The sequence below is a fragment of the Octodon degus genome, unplaced genomic scaffold, assembly GCF_000260255.1.
Source record: "Octodon degus isolate 3935 unplaced genomic scaffold, OctDeg1.0 scaffold00005, whole genome shotgun sequence".
Lineage (NCBI taxonomy): Eukaryota > Metazoa > Chordata > Mammalia > Rodentia > Octodontidae > Octodon > Octodon degus.
Genome location: NW_004524581.1, coordinates 21,598,787 through 21,616,277, shown reverse-complemented (window position 1 = coordinate 21,616,277; position 17,491 = coordinate 21,598,787). Strand labels below are relative to the sequence as shown.

Genomic DNA, 17,491 nt, shown 5'->3' with positions numbered 1-17,491 from the left:
AAAGACCACTGACTCCATTCCTTGTTGACTAACACGCTGTTAAAAAGGTCTTAGTCTGCTAATGATTAAGAGGCAGGGGATCTAACTCATACTAAGAGTAAATAATTGAATATTCATACCCTTTGTGTATACTGAAAAATTTTGAAACAGGATTTTCTTATCAACTAGGGCTTTAAAAACAAGACTCGCAAAAATGAGGTTTCACATTTATAAGCTAACTATGGTAACTGCCTTATCTTTTGAAATGTGATTCTGTTCAGAAATTAACAGTTCGCTAAAGGCAAAAATAAAGGATGACAATGGGCCTTGAAATAAGGAATGGTAACGAGGGACAATAAACTCAAGAAATTCTTCTATATAATGGCCAGAATGGAAAAAAATGGAGAACTTTTTTCACTACTTTCCTGTTCTAGATTCATACATAAACAACAGCTTTCCTGCCCAGGACTTTTCATTCTAGAACTGTAGTCCTCAACAAACTTCGGTGCACTCATCTGGAAAGGGGGCCCAGAGCCAAGAACCACATCCTAAGTGGATTGCAATGGGGGGGGGGAGAAAAAAGAAAAATGTTTCAGAAAATATATATTTAGTTGTGTATGCTTAAAATAGAAAACATGAAAAAAAAAAGAGAGAAAAAAAAAAAAAAAGACATGAGCCAGAGCATGAGTTAGTTAGGGTTTAGGCAGTATCTGGGACACAGCAGATACCGTGAAGTGTACTGGACCTTAACTCCTGTTCTAAGGACACTGCAATCCTTGCTCTGTCCTTACTACAGGAAGACATCTCCACCATATTAAAAACTACCAGCAACACCAGAATGTCTGAAGTACTTCAAACAGGGAACACAGAAATCCTTTAGACGACCTAAATTTTTGCAGGCTTTCTCGAAGCAGATAAAGGTGTCATAGAGCTTAATTATAAATATTTTTCCTGCTTAAAGTTTATTACAAATTTGCTGAACTCTTCTGTGATGCCCACTGGATGTTACTAATAGGCACTTTTTTTTTTTTTTTTTTTTTTTAATATTTTAGGGAAGGGTCTACAGGGCGTTCAGTGTCTCACTACTAGACTGGCATCATAGTGATCCGCCTGATTACAGCCTCCCAAGAGCTGGGATTACAGGCACATGCCACCAAGCCCAGTCTCAACTGTATTCTCAGCATGCCCCTGGGGGTGGGGCCGGCATGGAAGGCCCCTGGTCCCTGCGCCTGCTTGCAGGTACTTTAATCCGCTGAGCTATTTGGCTGGCCCTTTAATAGGCATTTTAAATTTTTTTTTTTTTTTTTTTGTAGTACCGGGGACTCAACTTGGGATCTTGTGCTTGCCAGGCAGGCACTTATGCCACTGAGCTATAGCCCCAGCCCTTAATAGGCATTTTTGAAAATAAACATTTTTGTATCCCTTCAAGGTCAAACTGGTAAAAATAGAACTGTTTTCCAAATAAACATACATGACCTACAGATGTTTGGAAATATTTTAATTATTACTTTACTGTTACATATAACATTACTGAATACTTATTACACACTGTTCTGGGCACGTAAGATTTTTCAGTGAGTGAAACTGATTAAGTTTTTACCTATGGGAACTTACATTCTGGTGAGGACATATTCAGGTGAGGACCACCAACAATAACAGTGGAGTAAGGACACCAAGGAAGAGGAGATGGGAAGTGTGCTTTTCTTAGTCTGCTGGTGCTGCATAGAAAATTACCAAACTGTGTGGCTTAAGCAGTAACAACGTATTTCTCACAGCTCTAGAGACAAAGATAGCTAGAGAATTTCTTCGTGATTCCACAGGGTGCTTACTAATCCTATCATGACAACCCTACTCTTATATTTCATTCTCTTCTCCAAAACACCCCATCTTCAAATACCATTACATTGGAAATGAGGGCTTCAAAAAATGAATTTGGAGGAATACACAATTCAACCCTTGCCACCATCCTAACATCATTATTGGGGAAGGTCTCTCTAACCTTGTTCTCCTGATACGCAGACACAGGACAATGGAAGGTCTAGAAAATGACATAATTCTGAGCCACTGAGAGATATCAATGCAGAAAGACTAAGTGGAAGATTGATGTGTATGTTTTGCAGTAAGAGAAGTCACTAGTGACCTTAACACAAACAATTTCTATAGGGCAGTGGAGTCTAGTTTGTTTTTTAAAGAGAAATGAGAAAAAGCAAATTCAGGCTCTTTTTGAGAAGTTCTGTGCTACAGAAGAGCAGAAAAATATAGTAGAAGCTTTCTTGCTTCTTTCAAGGGTGAAATCATAGCTGATTGATAAAAATCAATTAAGGTTAAGGAGCCAGTTAGAAGTGCTTTTCTGAGTGCCTCTTTTCATAATGAAACAGAATGCAAAATATCAAGAAAACTAGGGGGTGGGGAGCTAGAGGTCTATGAGAGGACAAGGTTTAAATAATCACTCTGTGCAAATGAAGGAGGCCTGTACTAGGGGATGTTCTAGGTCTGTGGGGCAGCACATGAGTGTTTTCTGAAGTTCTTAGTTATAAATCTGCAGTTAAAGACTAGATGACCTGATTGTATTTTTTTCCACTTCTGTTTGCTACTTTTAAGTCTAAGGAACCTTCATACTGCTCCACAACACCTGTATCAAAAAGGATTCCCATTCCTTTACACCCTCAGTTGTCTGTTTTGATATTAGTCATCCTAGTAGGTGTGTGATGATACCATACTGTGGCTTTGATTTGCATTTCCGCATGATTAGTGACAATGAGCATGTTGCCATATACTGGTTAGTCAACAGACAAAATATTTATTTAGGTCTTTTGTGGATTTTTTGTTTTGCTATTGAGTTGTATGAGTTATGTGCATATTCCTTACACATATACTATGTATCCAATCCATAGGATGAGTTTCAATTTTGTTGATTGTTTCCTCTGGTGTGCAGATGATTCTCAGACTGGCAGCCTTCCTTTTCTTTTTCTTTTTCTTTTCTTTTCTTTTTTTTTCTTCAGTACTGGGGATCCAACTCAGGACTTTGTGCTTGTTAGGCAGGCGCTTATGCCACTGAGTTGTATCCCCAGCCCCTTGGCAGCCTTTCTTGTTCTTATTTGCTTTATCTGAGCTTCTGGGAGCCTTACTCCTTTATTTTCTTGTAGTTTATAATTCATACTTTATATTTATTTTTAATTTAACTGTGTGGTGTAAGGATCAAAGTTTTTTCTTTTTGCATGTGGATATCCACTTTTAAAACACCATTTATGAAAAAGACTACCTTTCTGCATTGTGTATTCTTGCCGACTTCATTAGGGGTTAGCTGAACATATACACATGAATTCACTTCTGGGGTTTAAGTTTCATTTGTCTTTGTGTCTGTTTTTATGCCAGTATCATATTGTTTCAATTATTATAGTTTTGTATTAATTATTATAGATTTGATGTCAAGAAGTGGGATGCTTCTAATTTGGTTCTTTTTTCTTAAGCTTACTTAGACTATTATCCTTTGTGAGTCCACACGATGTTTAGAATTATTTTTTCTCTTTCTGTGCAAAATGCTGTTAGGATTTTGTTGGAGATTGTACAGAGTCTGTAGATTGTTTTAGCATTGGATATTTTAGCAATATTTTTAATTTGTCCAATCGTGAACACAAGCCATCTTTCAATTTATTGATGTCTTTTTCAGTTTCTCTCATTAAGGCATTATAGATTTCAGTGTATGGATCTTCTACCTCACATAAATTCCTGGGTACTTTACTTTTTTATGATATGATAAATGGAACCTTCCTTGTTTCCTTTTCAGAAGAAAGAACAATGGAAACTTTATATAGATCTTTCTAGAAAAGCTTCAATCCTTGATCTGTTTTGTTTCCCCTCTCCCTACCTTCCTTGCCCTTTTCTTGTTTTTCCCTTGCTTGTATACTTTTCATATAGACAGTAAAATATACATTGATATACTTTTGCACTCATGTACTATACTAAGGCACACACTCATGCTTTGCAGATATTTATGTATGTATGAAGATTGGTAAAGAACTGGTGGAATTCTTATATAACAAATAACAAAGTATTCCTTCACAATAAAAAGTCACCCAGTGATTTTAATTTTTTCACCGTGTTTTCTTCCCTAAAAATAGTCACTTTCATTCTCTTTTCTGTGTTTTAAAGCAGGTAAATAAATCTATTATTAATGATGATTGTCTTCTACTTTTGGTAGTGGAGAATAGCTACAAGAATTTACCTTCTTGCCAGGTAAGGCATTTGATAGTAAGATTTATTAAACATTGTAACAAAAACACATAAAATACTTAAATTGTTAATAATTACTACTGAGTTACTTAAAATCAAGCACAATAATTTAACATCTTAGGGGCTGTGGATTTCGCTCAGTGGTAGAACACTTACCTAGCAAACTGGAAGCCCTGGGTTCGGTTATTGGCACTAAAAATGAAAGTAACTAAATACTTTAATATTTTATTATGTAGCTATTATATTAATTGTAAAAAGTAAAACAACACAATACTATACTTTCTATAGTATGGTAAAATATCACCCTTAACTATTTGTAAGAATAACAGTAGTCATGGTAATAACAATGGTGGTGCTATGCCTTTCAATATGAATACATTCTCATACTCTATCAATATAGTTTGTGTCTGGCAGGTGTGTAAGTATGTAAACTTAATCACATAATCCAAACTGGAAACAGAGACAACCATTAGTTTCAGATGACATTCATCCATTTGGAAAGTCTGCTAATTAAAACTGCAACTGATGGTATTAGCCTTCAGACAGTTTTGGACAGTGCCAAGTCAATACTAAAAGAATGTGGTTAGGAAAATTTCTATAGCTAACACTGTGTAAAAGCTGAACTGTAATTTGAATGAGAAGCTACCCATACAATGAATCTTTTAGTAACTGAAAGCACCTAGAAGAGATTTGCTTAAGGACATCTGATAAAAAAAACTCATTAAGTTATATGACTAATTATATACAAATATCCCTTTGTCCATGAGTCAGAAATGAATGGTTTCATATAGTTGGAAACTACATTCTTTAAGCGAAATGACCATATAGGTAATATTCTCATATTCCAGCTTAAATTATACTTGTTTTATTCACTGTAAATAGACAAATATTTATAAAAAATTTACAATGTTTGAGGCCCTATGGTAAGCACAGATTATATGAAATAAAGCAGGGGGAAGCCCTTGCAGAGCTAAGCAAGTTAAGCAAACATGACTGCTATATCATGACTTATTACATGCTAAAATATCTGAACTCAGATGTTCTTTGATGAATGGAAAAGGTTCAGGGTAGGAAAACAAAACAAATTTATGGCTATTTAGGAAAGGCAAGTTAAAGAGACTTCCTTCAGTGAAACTAAGTGCACATTTTGGGGAGAGAAGAGAAAAAAGAGGAGAAACAAGACAGGAGATGAAGATGGAAAGGCTGGTTACACAAGATTATAGAAGATGTACAAATAGCATGTGAAGGAATTAAGAGTTACACAGAAGAAGAGTCATGCTGTAGCCTGGAAGGATTTCTCTGGCGTTTTTGACTGATGCTATGAAAAGTTCCAGAGACATTATCACAATGGGTTGTACTAATCAGTAAATATTTGTAGCTTAATCAGAAATTCTTACTCAAACTGAGATATAGAATAAGTTTATAAATAAGCTTATTTATAGAATAAGCTAGACTAGATATAAGTCTAGTCATGCTAAATGGTGTTGACTGGGCTTACCATAACATAATGGCAACAAGAATGACTGCTTTCTCAGCATGCACACAAGAAAAGATATAGAAATTAATTATACCAAACAAAAAGTGATGTTAATTCCACTAAATAAATGAACCATTAAAATATTAAAACTATTACCATGTAGAATACATTCACTTTCATATGTGGTCATACTAACTTGTGGAGATTAAGCCCATAAAGGTAAATAAAAGCCACACTATATAACAAAAATCTGCCCACCTACTGTGGGGAATGTGGGTGAAGGAGAAAGAATAGGGAAATATAATCCATGAAATATTCAAGGCAAAAATATTTTGATTATTACACAACCATGATTTTGAGAACTATAAACATTAAATGTAAATTAGTGGTAAAGCCTGTGGTGTTCTTAAATTCAATGATATTTTAAAACTCTTCCCTGCCAAAGTGTTTTATAAACAAGTTGGTGAATTAATCTTTAAGAAAAGCTTGAGCTAAAATATGAATTGGGAAGGATTCATATTTTAAAAAGAAATTGAAATTATTTGAGACAAAAATATTGATTGGTTCTATAAAAACTTATTTTGAAAATATAATAAGTATTAGCTGTCAAATCTCCAATTATGCACAAGGAAACAAGCAGCTTCCAAGCTCTGCTCACATGCACCCTGCTCATGGACACAGAGTTTAGTTACTGATTTAACCTAAGAAATGACTTCCATACTTCCTTGGATATGAGGAAGGTGGAAATGAATGATAATTAGTGTTCCTATATTTTACTAACAAATCCTGATTTAAAATATTTTTCCCACAATCAAGAATACTTATGGATGTCAGATTCTAAACTAATTTAGATTAGAAAAACCAGGATTCCTATGAGTACTGTTCCAAAGCTGCCATCAGATATTTTGCTTCTTGGCAGATTTAGGAAAGGGAAAGGAGGTTTTTGTTTTTTTCCTACCCCCCCCCCCAAAAAAAAAAAAAAAAAACAGTAATAAAGAACTCTGAGTAAATTTGAAAGTACAAGCTAACTGGGTGTGGAACTTAAGCTTTTATCATAAAGATGGTTAATACCTAATTACTCTCGTAAAATTTTTCTATGCTAAACTACCCAAGAGATGATACAGCCAGAAATGTTAGAGAATATTTAAAAACAAACAACTCCCTGCTCCCAACCAGCTCTAGTTTTACGCCTGTGTGCACCAAGCAAAACAAAAAAAGCCTGAAAGGATGCCTTGAGAACTGCCTATCAGATCTAAATTTGTGAGCTACAAAATGACAAGGCTCCTAGTAATGCTTAGGGAATGTTTTTCTTATTTCATACAATCCCCACTGCATTCTTTATGTCAGTAGGAGAAAATGTTTTTTTCTAGAAGATGTTTCCCAAGCATTTACAGGAAACATTTATACAAACAAATACACAATTCTTTACCATAACATGTTAAGAGGATAGCAACTGACCAAATGTAATTACGTAGTCAATACAGTCAACAATTGGAAATCAGAGGTGCATGGTGGTGTATGCTTGTAATCCAAGTACTCTGTAATGTGAAAGGTGGATGTGCAAATTCAATCCAAGCCTAGGCGATGCAGTGAACATCACAACTCTATTTTCAGATTGAAAATATAATTTTAAAAAGAATGGGACACACAGGTCAACGTGAAGATCCTGGATTCAATATTCCCAGTGCTATGAATTAAAGTAAAAAATAAGGGGAGACAGGACAGGGCAGGAAAGGAAAGGAAATCAGCTTTAGATCTACATATAATACCTCAAGTTTTAGGTTCTACTAATGTGACTAATACTACCTGTTCTGCAGTTCCTAAGACAGAAAAACATATTAGATAATACATCACTTACATATTATTTCTGTTGTGTAGAAAAAATTACCAAATATTTCTTAGAGGTATTAATATTACCTGAATAATAACTTCATTAACTATTTTAAAATTATCTGAACACAAATTACCTTTAAGAGAATGAATGTTCCAAGATCACTTTGGTAATTTAGAGTATTTTATACATCTATATGGAACTTACAGCTTTTTCTTCCTACATGTAGAAATCCATAAATCACTGTGGGATATAGTACAATTAGGCCTAAAACTGATTTCTTTTCCTTTCCTGTCCTGTCTCCCCTTCTTACTTTCATTCATAGCACTGGGAATTATTATCACATGTATAAATCTATAAATCACTAATTATGTTAGACATGCTAATATAATTCTTCCAATCCATGCACATGGGGTATCTTTTCTTTTTTGTTCTGTTGTTGGCGTCTTCCAATTTTTTTCTTTAGTGTTCTGTCATTTTCATTGTAAAGTTCTATCATTTCCTTAAATTCAGTCCTAGGTACTTTATTTTATGTGGGCTACTATGAATGGAACTGCTTTGGTGATTACTTTCTTGGCAAATGTTACTGGTGTATAAAAACACTAAATAGTTCTACATGCTGTTGTAGTCTGAAACTTTAATAAATTTATTCAATCAAATAGTCTTCTGATGAAGTTTTTTGGCTTTTCTAGATACAGAATTATATCTTCTACAAATAGGGATAATTTAACTTCATTTCTTAGTTGTATACATTTTAATTTCATTCTTTTGCTTAATAGCTTAGGCTAAAACGTCTAGGACTATGTTAACAAAGAGAAGTGACAGAGACCATCCTCATGTTGCCAATGTTCGAGGAAATGCTTTCAGCTTTTCTCCACTCAGTGTAATGCTGGCTATTATTTGTCATATGTAGCTTGTACTATGTTGAGGTACATTTCTTCTGTATTCAGTTAATTCAGATGTTTTATCATGAAAGCACACTGAATTGTATCAAATGCTTCTTGTACATGTATTCAGATGATCATGGGATTTTTATTCTTCATTCTGTTTATGTGATGTATTATGTTTAATGATTTGGGTATGTTCAACCAACATTGAATACTTTGGAAAAAATCATCTTGATTAAAGTGAGTATTCTTTTTGATGTCCTTTGAATATGACTTGCTGTTATGTGTGCATGTATTGGTACTGGGAACTGAACCCAAGGATTCCTGCATGTTAGGCAAATGTTCTACACCTAAGATATAATCCTAGCCTTTAAAAAAATTTTGAGACAGTCAATTTACCAAGTTGAGAATAGTTTGCTCCAATCTCTACCACATATGCTTTTGTGTGACGTTGGCCTGCACTTCCAAAGTTTTGTTATGTCTGAGTATGTCGAAATTGATTGTTAACATTTTTAAATTTATTATACCTTCATTATTGGCAATATGTTCTAATCAACAAAATTACTGTTCTTATCCTAAAGTTTTATTCTTTAAATTTTCTTTGAAATTAATATCAATAGCAGCTGAGTTGATCTGATACATAATGATTCTTTTACCTTCACCTTTTAAAAAAGCTAATTATATTTCCATTTTGTACAGTATACTTGTGAACGTAGTGTATACATATATAAACCTATAAGTATATGTAAATGTACACACATGTATTTATACAAAATATACATGCAAACTATATATAGGTATATATTTGTAATATATATTTTTATCTTCATTTATTTCCCCCCTTTTTTTTCTTATGTTTCTGATCAAACCCAGGATCTGCCATATGCAAGGATAGTATTCTACCACCGAGCTATCATTCCAGGCCCTAGCACCACTTTTTAATCTCACATACATTGAAACTACTGAATTTTTTCTGAGTTTCAGTTTTTATTTTATTTTAATTTTTTTTTTTTAACATTTATTTATTGTGTGTGTGTGGCCAGCTCAGCCCACCAGGAGGCGCAGCTGGCTGGCATGTGGTGCTGGGGGATCGAACCGCGGTCCCTATGCTTTGCCGAGCTTGTTCCAAGTAGGTGCTTTAGACCACTGAGCCATCTCTCCAGCCCCAAGAGTTTCAGTTTTTAAATCAATGTTTTATTTTTTCAAATTAATCTTTTAAGTTTTCTGATATTTATAAAAATTTATTTTATTGGTAATACTGCTTTCTTTTCTGTAACATCTTACCTAAAATAGTTTTAGATTCATAAAGCCTTTTCTTTTCCTTTCCTTAAAAAAAGACCATGAGATATAAACAAACATCTAACACAGAGATTAGAGAACATATATAGCTGCCTGCCTCACTGACATTTTTATTGAGTTTCCCAGTCCACACACCTGGAACAACTGTCACCGTGTGACTGAGAACTCTTAGCTGTCTCAACTTTGTAACCACTGGGCACAGTATGTAACATGACTGACTTATTATTTAGTATTTAAAAATAAAAATAAAAAAGAGAAAAAAACATTAGAAATGATACACAATTTCAGTAAGGAAAATGATAGGAATTCAGCAATGGTTTTTACATTGTATAGTGGTATCTTTAAATTAGTTGTTCAGATTACCAGAAATAAGCTTTCAAAATTAGTAAAAAAAAAAAAAAACAACAAAAAAAAAACAACTATTAAAATTTAAAAGGAGAGAAAAAAATTTAAGCATTAACTGCCAGCAGAAATCAGAATTACCCAAGCTATCCTGTATGTATGTATGTATGTATGTATGTACATCTTTCCCCTTCTTTCATTTTCTCCTTTCCTTCATCCCAAATGTTCCCTCCCTTTGAACAGTTTCTTTCCCTTTCACAGTATTTGTTGTACCTTTCAGATTTTATTTACTTTCAGGTTCCTAAACTAGGGAGACAATACAATGCTTACACATGAAAGTCTGATCTATTTTACCTATCAGTATGATCTCTAGTTGCATCCATTTACCTATAAAAGCCTCAAATGTATCTTTTTTATAGCTTAGTAATACTCCATTGTATAAAAAATACATCTTTTCTGTCCATTCCTCAGCTGATGGGCATTTTGGTTGTTTCCAAAATTTAGCTATGAAAAATTATGCTGCTGTACATATGAATGCATATATATCACTATGGTTTGGTATTGTCAATTCTGGAAAAATACCCAGGAAGGGAGCAGCTGGGTTGAATGGAACCTCTAATCCTAGTTTTTTGAGGAAGCTCCACACTTGATTTCCACCATGGTTGGACCAGTCTACACTCCTATCAACATCAGAGAAGGGTTTCTTTTTCCCCACTTCCCCTCGAGCATTTATTATTAGCTGACTACTTGATGACAGCCATTCTTTCTAGGGTGAGATGGAACCCCAGTGTTGTTTTATTTAAGTTGCATTTCTTGAATGATCAATGATAATGAACATTTTTCATATATTTATTTGCCATTTGTATTTCTTCACGTGAGGAGTGTATATTCATCTCAGATACTCAGGTTTGCATTGGGGAGGCCTGATTTTTAGAAACACTATATATTCTACAAAGATGGCCTTTGTCTAAGCGACAGGTGGCTAAAATTTTTTTCTGATCCATGGGATTTCTTTTTACTTTGTTGATTTCTTTTGATGTGCAGAAACTTTGCAAAAAAAAAAAAAAAAAAAAAAAAAAAAAAAAAAAAAAAAAAAAAAAAAAAAGAGATACCAATTGTTGATTCTACTTGCTGTACAGTTTGATTTTTGTTCATATATTCTCTACCTACCCATCTTCAAGATTTCTACCTCCTTTCTCCTCTAGTACATTTAGTGTTTCTGTTTAAATATTTAGATCTCTGATCCATTTTGGCCTCAGTACATGGTGATAGACATGGCTAATTTTAGCTTTTTCCATGTGGAAACCAGTTTTTCCAGTACCATTTGTCAAAGAAGTTATCTTTCTTCCAGTGAACATGTTTGGCTCCTTTCAAAGGGGCCTAGTCTGTTAAAATAAGGTGGCTGAGTGTGTTTATGCTTTTGTCTGCATCTTCTAATCTGTTCCATTGATCTTCAGGTCTATTTTTTATTTCCAGTACCATACTGATTTTATTACAGTAGCTTTGCAGTATAATTTCAAGTCAGGGATTGTGATGCCTCCTGCCTTTCCTTTGTTGCTCAGGATTGCTTTTGGTATTATGGGTCTTTTCTGGTTCCACAAGAATTTTAAGAATATTTTCTCTAGATATGTGAGGTATATTAATGGTATTTTAATCAAGATTGCACTTAATCTGTATAACAATTTTGGAAGTAAGGCCATTTTCACAATGTTTGATTTTCTTATTCAAAAGCAAGGAGTATCTTTCCATTTTCTGAAGTACTTTTCAATCTCTTTTTTCCTGTAATTTTCACTGTATAGATCTTTTACTGTGTTTGTTTCCTAAGTATTTCAATTTTTTTAATGTTATTATGAAAGGTATGGTTTCCCTAATTTCTCTCTCCATATGTTTTTGTGTACAGAAACACTATTTTTGAGTGTTGACTTTGTATCTTGCTATACTATTGAATTTGCTTATTATATCTACAAGTTTCTCAGTGGAGTTCTTGGGGTGTTCTACATCATAGTATCATGTCATCTGCAAATAATGATAATTCTATTTTTTTCTTTCCAATCATTATTCTTTTTCTCTCTCTTGTCTAATTGCTCTAGCTAATGTTTCCAGAACTATATTAAATAAGAGTGTGACAGTGGACATCCTTGTCTTGTTGCTCATTTTAAGGTAAAGGCTTTTAATTTTCTTCTGATTTAGTACGATGTTGGCTGTGGTTTGTCATAAATGACATTTATCAGGTTGAGGTGAAGATCATCTATTCCAATTTTTTGTATTTTTTTTTTCTCTGAGTGTAGAACTTTGTCAAAAGCTTTTTTGTATCTATTGAGGTGATTATATGATTTTTATCTTTGGCTCTGTTGATATGGTGTATTTATTTATTGATGTGCATATATTGAACCATCCACCCCTACATTCCTGGGATGAATCCCACTTAATCTTGGTGCATAATCTTGTATTTAGTCTTTATAAGATGCTCCATGTTTTAAAATCTATGTCTAGCACATGTCAGGTTGAGAAAATTCAGATCATTGCTTGGGATCTTAATGCAATTTAAGCTCATTTTAAAAATTACAAGATACTTTAAATTGTCCATATACCATTCTGTTTTCCATGTATGCCATACTGTTTTCTTTCTAATTCCAGTATGCAGCCTCTGTCTTAGAAGCAGTTGACAAATTCACTAAGGATTTTGGGCAATCTCGCTTGAATTCTTGCACTTTCTTAAAAAAATCAATTTGAAGATTACATTAAATATAGAACCCACTTACTTTATGTGCTCACTGTTTACATTCCTTTGACAAACTCAGCATCTTAAAAGACTGGAGAGCTTCCTTGATTAAAGATAATTGTGAGGTGTCAAGATTCTTCTATAAGCTGAGTGGCTAGGTTTCAGAGCTCTTCTCTGAGTGACCAAATTTTTCCTCGTTAAGAAAACACAAAGCTGGGGTGCAGCTCAGCGCCCGCCTGGTAAGCATGAGGCTCTGAGTTTAAGTCCTAATAACCGCCCCCCCCCAAAAAAAAAAAAAAAAAGAAAAAACAGTTCAAAGAAACAAAATCATTTGCAACTTTTAGTGACCCTTTTCTGGCTTCTGGCTCACAAAGCCACATGTAGGTGATAAGATTTTTAATAAAAATTGAATGACAAAACATCTAGTGTAAAATATTCTGGAGTCACTTTGGGGGGGGGTGGTAGGGAGGGAGGTGGGGTAGCTGGAAGAAAGCTGTACTCATGTGTCCCTCAAATAAATTAAAATAGCTGAGTATTATTTTTTATTAATCTGGATGCATCTTTAGAGATCATAACCACCGATCTCTCCTACAGATATACTCAAGTGTTAGAAATTTGGTGTTAAAGAAAAATAAAACAAATAACAGCTCATTAACTATAATAATAGCCCAGCAAGGCACAATTTATTAAAATTCCCTTTCCATATATCAAGCAGTATAATAGCTAATAATAATGAAGTCCATTATGAGTAAAACCTGAAGCAAGGCACATGAACATCACCCAAAAATCCCACAGAAGAGCCTACGCTGGAGTTCACATGCTTACTTAATGCTCTGAGAAAGGCTGAGTCCCTGCTGAATTTTTATAGCTATAAAAGTTTTTCTCTTCTAAAGTACATTTAAATGAGAAAAAAAGATAAAGAAACAAAACAACAACTCTCAGAACAAAGAAAGAAAACCAAATTAGGCTTTGTTGGTAGGTCTATACCATTTTCTTATTTTCTAGAGAAGAAGACAGTAAATAAAAGTTTCTACAACCCTGAGTGATGCTTGAAGCAAAATTATATCACTGAATCATGCCAGGACTGATTATTCTACTGCACTTTAAACACATGAGATTGCAGTCCGCAAGTCCAAAGTGGTTTCATATGGACTGCCACAGTTGTGGTTTATTCTTGAAACTGTAACCTGCCAAATTAGAAGCAGGCAAGGCCTCTGCTCTGAACGGTTCCACTTCTACTGTCTACAGTATGTCTACAAGGCCATCATTTTTATTCAGTTAAACTGTTATCTGGATGAGTGAAATATCAAAATGACTCTTTGTTAACTCAGTTAGAGAAGATTTTATTTCCATAAAAGGCTTCAAGAGCTGCCAATCTCATGGTTACTGTACAGATGAAGCAAAGTTTCCACTGTAACCATATTTATCAGTTATTGATATTTTTTCTCCTTATTAGTATTAGTTAATACCTAACTTTATGGGCATGGTATACAGACTGTAAGTGCTCAAGCTTTTTCTTTCTTTCTTTTTTTTTTTTTTTGGGTGGAACTGGGGATTGAACTCAGGCCCTTGCGCTCACCAGAGAAGCACTTATTCCACTGAGTCATCTCCCCAGCCCCACAAGCTTTTTCTATAATACATTTTCATCTATTTTACTGATGTTCACTAATGCCTCCCTGACTCATCGTTTCTTTTCCAGGTAGAAGTAGCCCAGCATTACCAGCTCAGTGTTACAAATCCTCCATTTTTTTCTTGTTATGTAAGTGCAGGATGCAGATGGGCAATAGGGTTGGCTGGCTGAGATTTTCTCATCAAAATTAAAGTTACTTGTTCCATTTCACTTAGGGTTTAGGTAGAGTCCTTCTTTAATGACCTTTTTATAGCATGCTTTTAAATACAATTTTTTAAAAAATAAAGCATAAATACTATTTGCTTTCTATGTAATGTATTATAAGTAAAACCATGCCACTAAAAAATCATATCCTGTTTAGGCCATAATGACAACAAAAATACATGTTTATCATCTGCTTTGGACAACTAAGCATGTTTTTGGCCTAAAGCAAAGTTTAAAAAAGAAACATTTGCAGTTTCCCCAAACCAACAAGATAATCACACACTGCACAGCACCTTTAGGTCACAATTTATGATCTAAACATACTAATCTTTAAAGAAGGCTGTTAAAAGTTTACAAAGCAAAAAAAAAAAAAAAAAAAAAAAAAAAAGTTTACAAAGCATGTATGTCTATTGAACTTGCCCCAAAATTTAACATGAAACAATTATATTTTGGCATGCATAAGGACTATGATAAAGTAGGCAGCTAGGACATCTTTAGGAATTCTGAAATTTTCTTGCTCAGTGAAGAGGAATGAGGAAATTGAGACTTCTTACATGTAGAAGTATACAGACAGTAATGAGAATTACAAGAATACTGTTTTGTATTTTGGAAGGCACACAAATGAAACAAGGCATTACTATTTTTCCTAAAATATACTTAAAGAAACAATTTTTGGAAGAGATAGCTAAGGTAAATAAATAGGGTACATACAATTTTCACATTCACTGCCAAAACTTATCCAAGAAATTAAACTACAGATTAGTGATGAGTTCCAGTGATACTAAAACATGTAGTTGCACTGGCAAACTTACTCAGCTAGTGAGTCCAGTCAGAGCCTACAAATAATCATCTGAAAAATAGTTCTTCCTGTACACCAACACAAAAGCAGTAAAAATTACCTTTGCCACCAAGATAATTGGATAATTTCAAACAAAAAAATTAAACATTTAATTACAAGTTATCTTTAATGGCATAAAAATAAATAAGGTAAAGCAAACATATTTCAGATCCAGGGTAAGGAAAACTGTTCACTTTCAAAGGAAAAAATAAAGTAAGAGAAAAGTTGATTCCTAAAGTTGACTGTGAAAGTGAAGTACCTCTGTGTACACCCCTGCCATCAGATACAAAACCACAGGTCTGGGAATTTCAGATAAAATTCACAAGAATAGAACTAAAGGCAGAGAGGCACTCCTGTGTTTGTCTATTACTGTAAAAGGGGAAGAATGTACCATACCTCCATTCTTTCTTGTTTAACTTCATCAATCTCGTCATCTTCAAGCATTGCTAAAAGTTCTCCTGTTTGGTCAATAGAGCTGAGAAAGTCCTGATCAATTTTTTGTCTTTTATTTGTACCACCACCACTCAACTTGTCTACATGATGATGAGAGGAGAGAGAAAAAAAAACAAGTTCTCAATAGGCTTATGTCAGCACAACCACTGCACATATTACATCTTGCACATGAAGTTCAGAATTGGAATTTTTTCAAAAAACAATTTTTAAAAAATGTATTTATAGGACAGGGTCTACAGGATCTCAATATACAGATCAGACTTGTAGTGATTCTCCTGTTTTCAGTCTCCCAAGCACTGGGATTAGAGGTATGTGCCACCACGGCCAGTCCCAATCACCATCTCAGCATGCCCGGGGTGGAGCCAGCACAGCACGCTGGGGATCGAACACTGGCCACTGCACTCTGCTGAAAATAATTTTTAAAAGGATAATTTTTGTGCCCAAAATAAATGCATTAATCATGCAGAAGTAAAGTTTTTTTTTTTTTTTTTTTTTTTTTTCCCAGAACCGGAGATTAAACTCAGGCCCTTGAGCTTGCCAGGGAAGCAGTTATTCTACTGAGCCATCTCCCCGGCCCCAGAAGTAAAGCTTTTACATATAACAAATTAGATTGACAATCAAGTCAAATTATTAATTAGTACAGTAAGTATCAAAGGGCTGATAAACATCACTTTAAAAGCGAAGAGTGCTCTCAAATGTGGGAAAAAAACACTGCCATATAGTACTTAAATTCTTTTAATACCTATCCCCTTCTCTTTATCTCACATTTTTCAGCTTATAACAAGAGATTCCTTTGAGTCCAGTGACACAGTCCAGGCTAGATTTCTCTGTGAGGACCATATATAATTTCACAATAATTATGTAGTAGAGTTTATCAGTCAATTACCAATTCCCTATTTATGGATATACACTTTGTTTCAATTTTTTGCCACTGGAGCGGATGATGCAATAAGCATCTCATGCAGTCTTCTGTATGCATGGCTTTGGTCTTATGGCCCAGAAGCCAAGAGTAGAACTGCTGAAGTATACGGACATTTGGGCCAGGTGTGGTGGCACACACCTGTAATCCAGTACTGGGGTGACAGAGACATGAGGATCACTTCAAGTTCCAGGCCAACAGGGGCTACAAAGTTGTATCAACTATACAAACATCAAAAATTTTACTAGATCTCTATTTTCTACATTAACTCTTCAAACTTCAACAATGAAGATAGTCTTCTCTCTACACAGGAAAAGTCTGGTGAGTCTAATATGCAATTGTGGTTGAAAACTTAACTTCTTTAACTACCAATAAACTGAATCACATTTTCATCTTTGTCTGGACCAGCCTTTGCGTTGTTTATTTTGTTCCACTGTCTACTTTTAATTGGATGTTCTTTCTTTTTCTTGGCAATTAAAAGGGCTCATTTGAACTGTCCTATTATTGTAATAAATAATTTTTTCCTATGCTTTTATTTCCCTACTGATTTTAGGGCATTTTTTGCCTTTTTATAAAAGGTTTTAAAATTTTTATATTGTTAAACAAGTTCTTTTTTAGCATTTGCCTATAAATGTAAAGTTCTCAATTTCGTTTTCACTTTGATAGTTTTTCTTCTA

General features: G+C 34.2%; 1 protein-coding gene across 3 annotated transcripts in view; it reads right to left on the bottom strand.

Annotated features, from left to right (window-relative positions):
- Supt3h (SPT3 homolog, SAGA and STAGA complex component) overlaps positions 1-17,491 on the bottom strand; it is a 442,678-nt gene that overhangs the window by 131,502 nt on the left and 293,685 nt on the right. For all 3 annotated transcript variants that reach the window (XM_012515533.2, XM_023719414.1, XM_023719403.1), the window contains exon 6: positions 15,839-15,975. In XM_012515533.2, the coding sequence (XP_012370987.2) occupies positions 15,839-15,975 (137 nt within the window). The remainder of the gene's footprint in view (positions 1-15,838; positions 15,976-17,491) is intronic.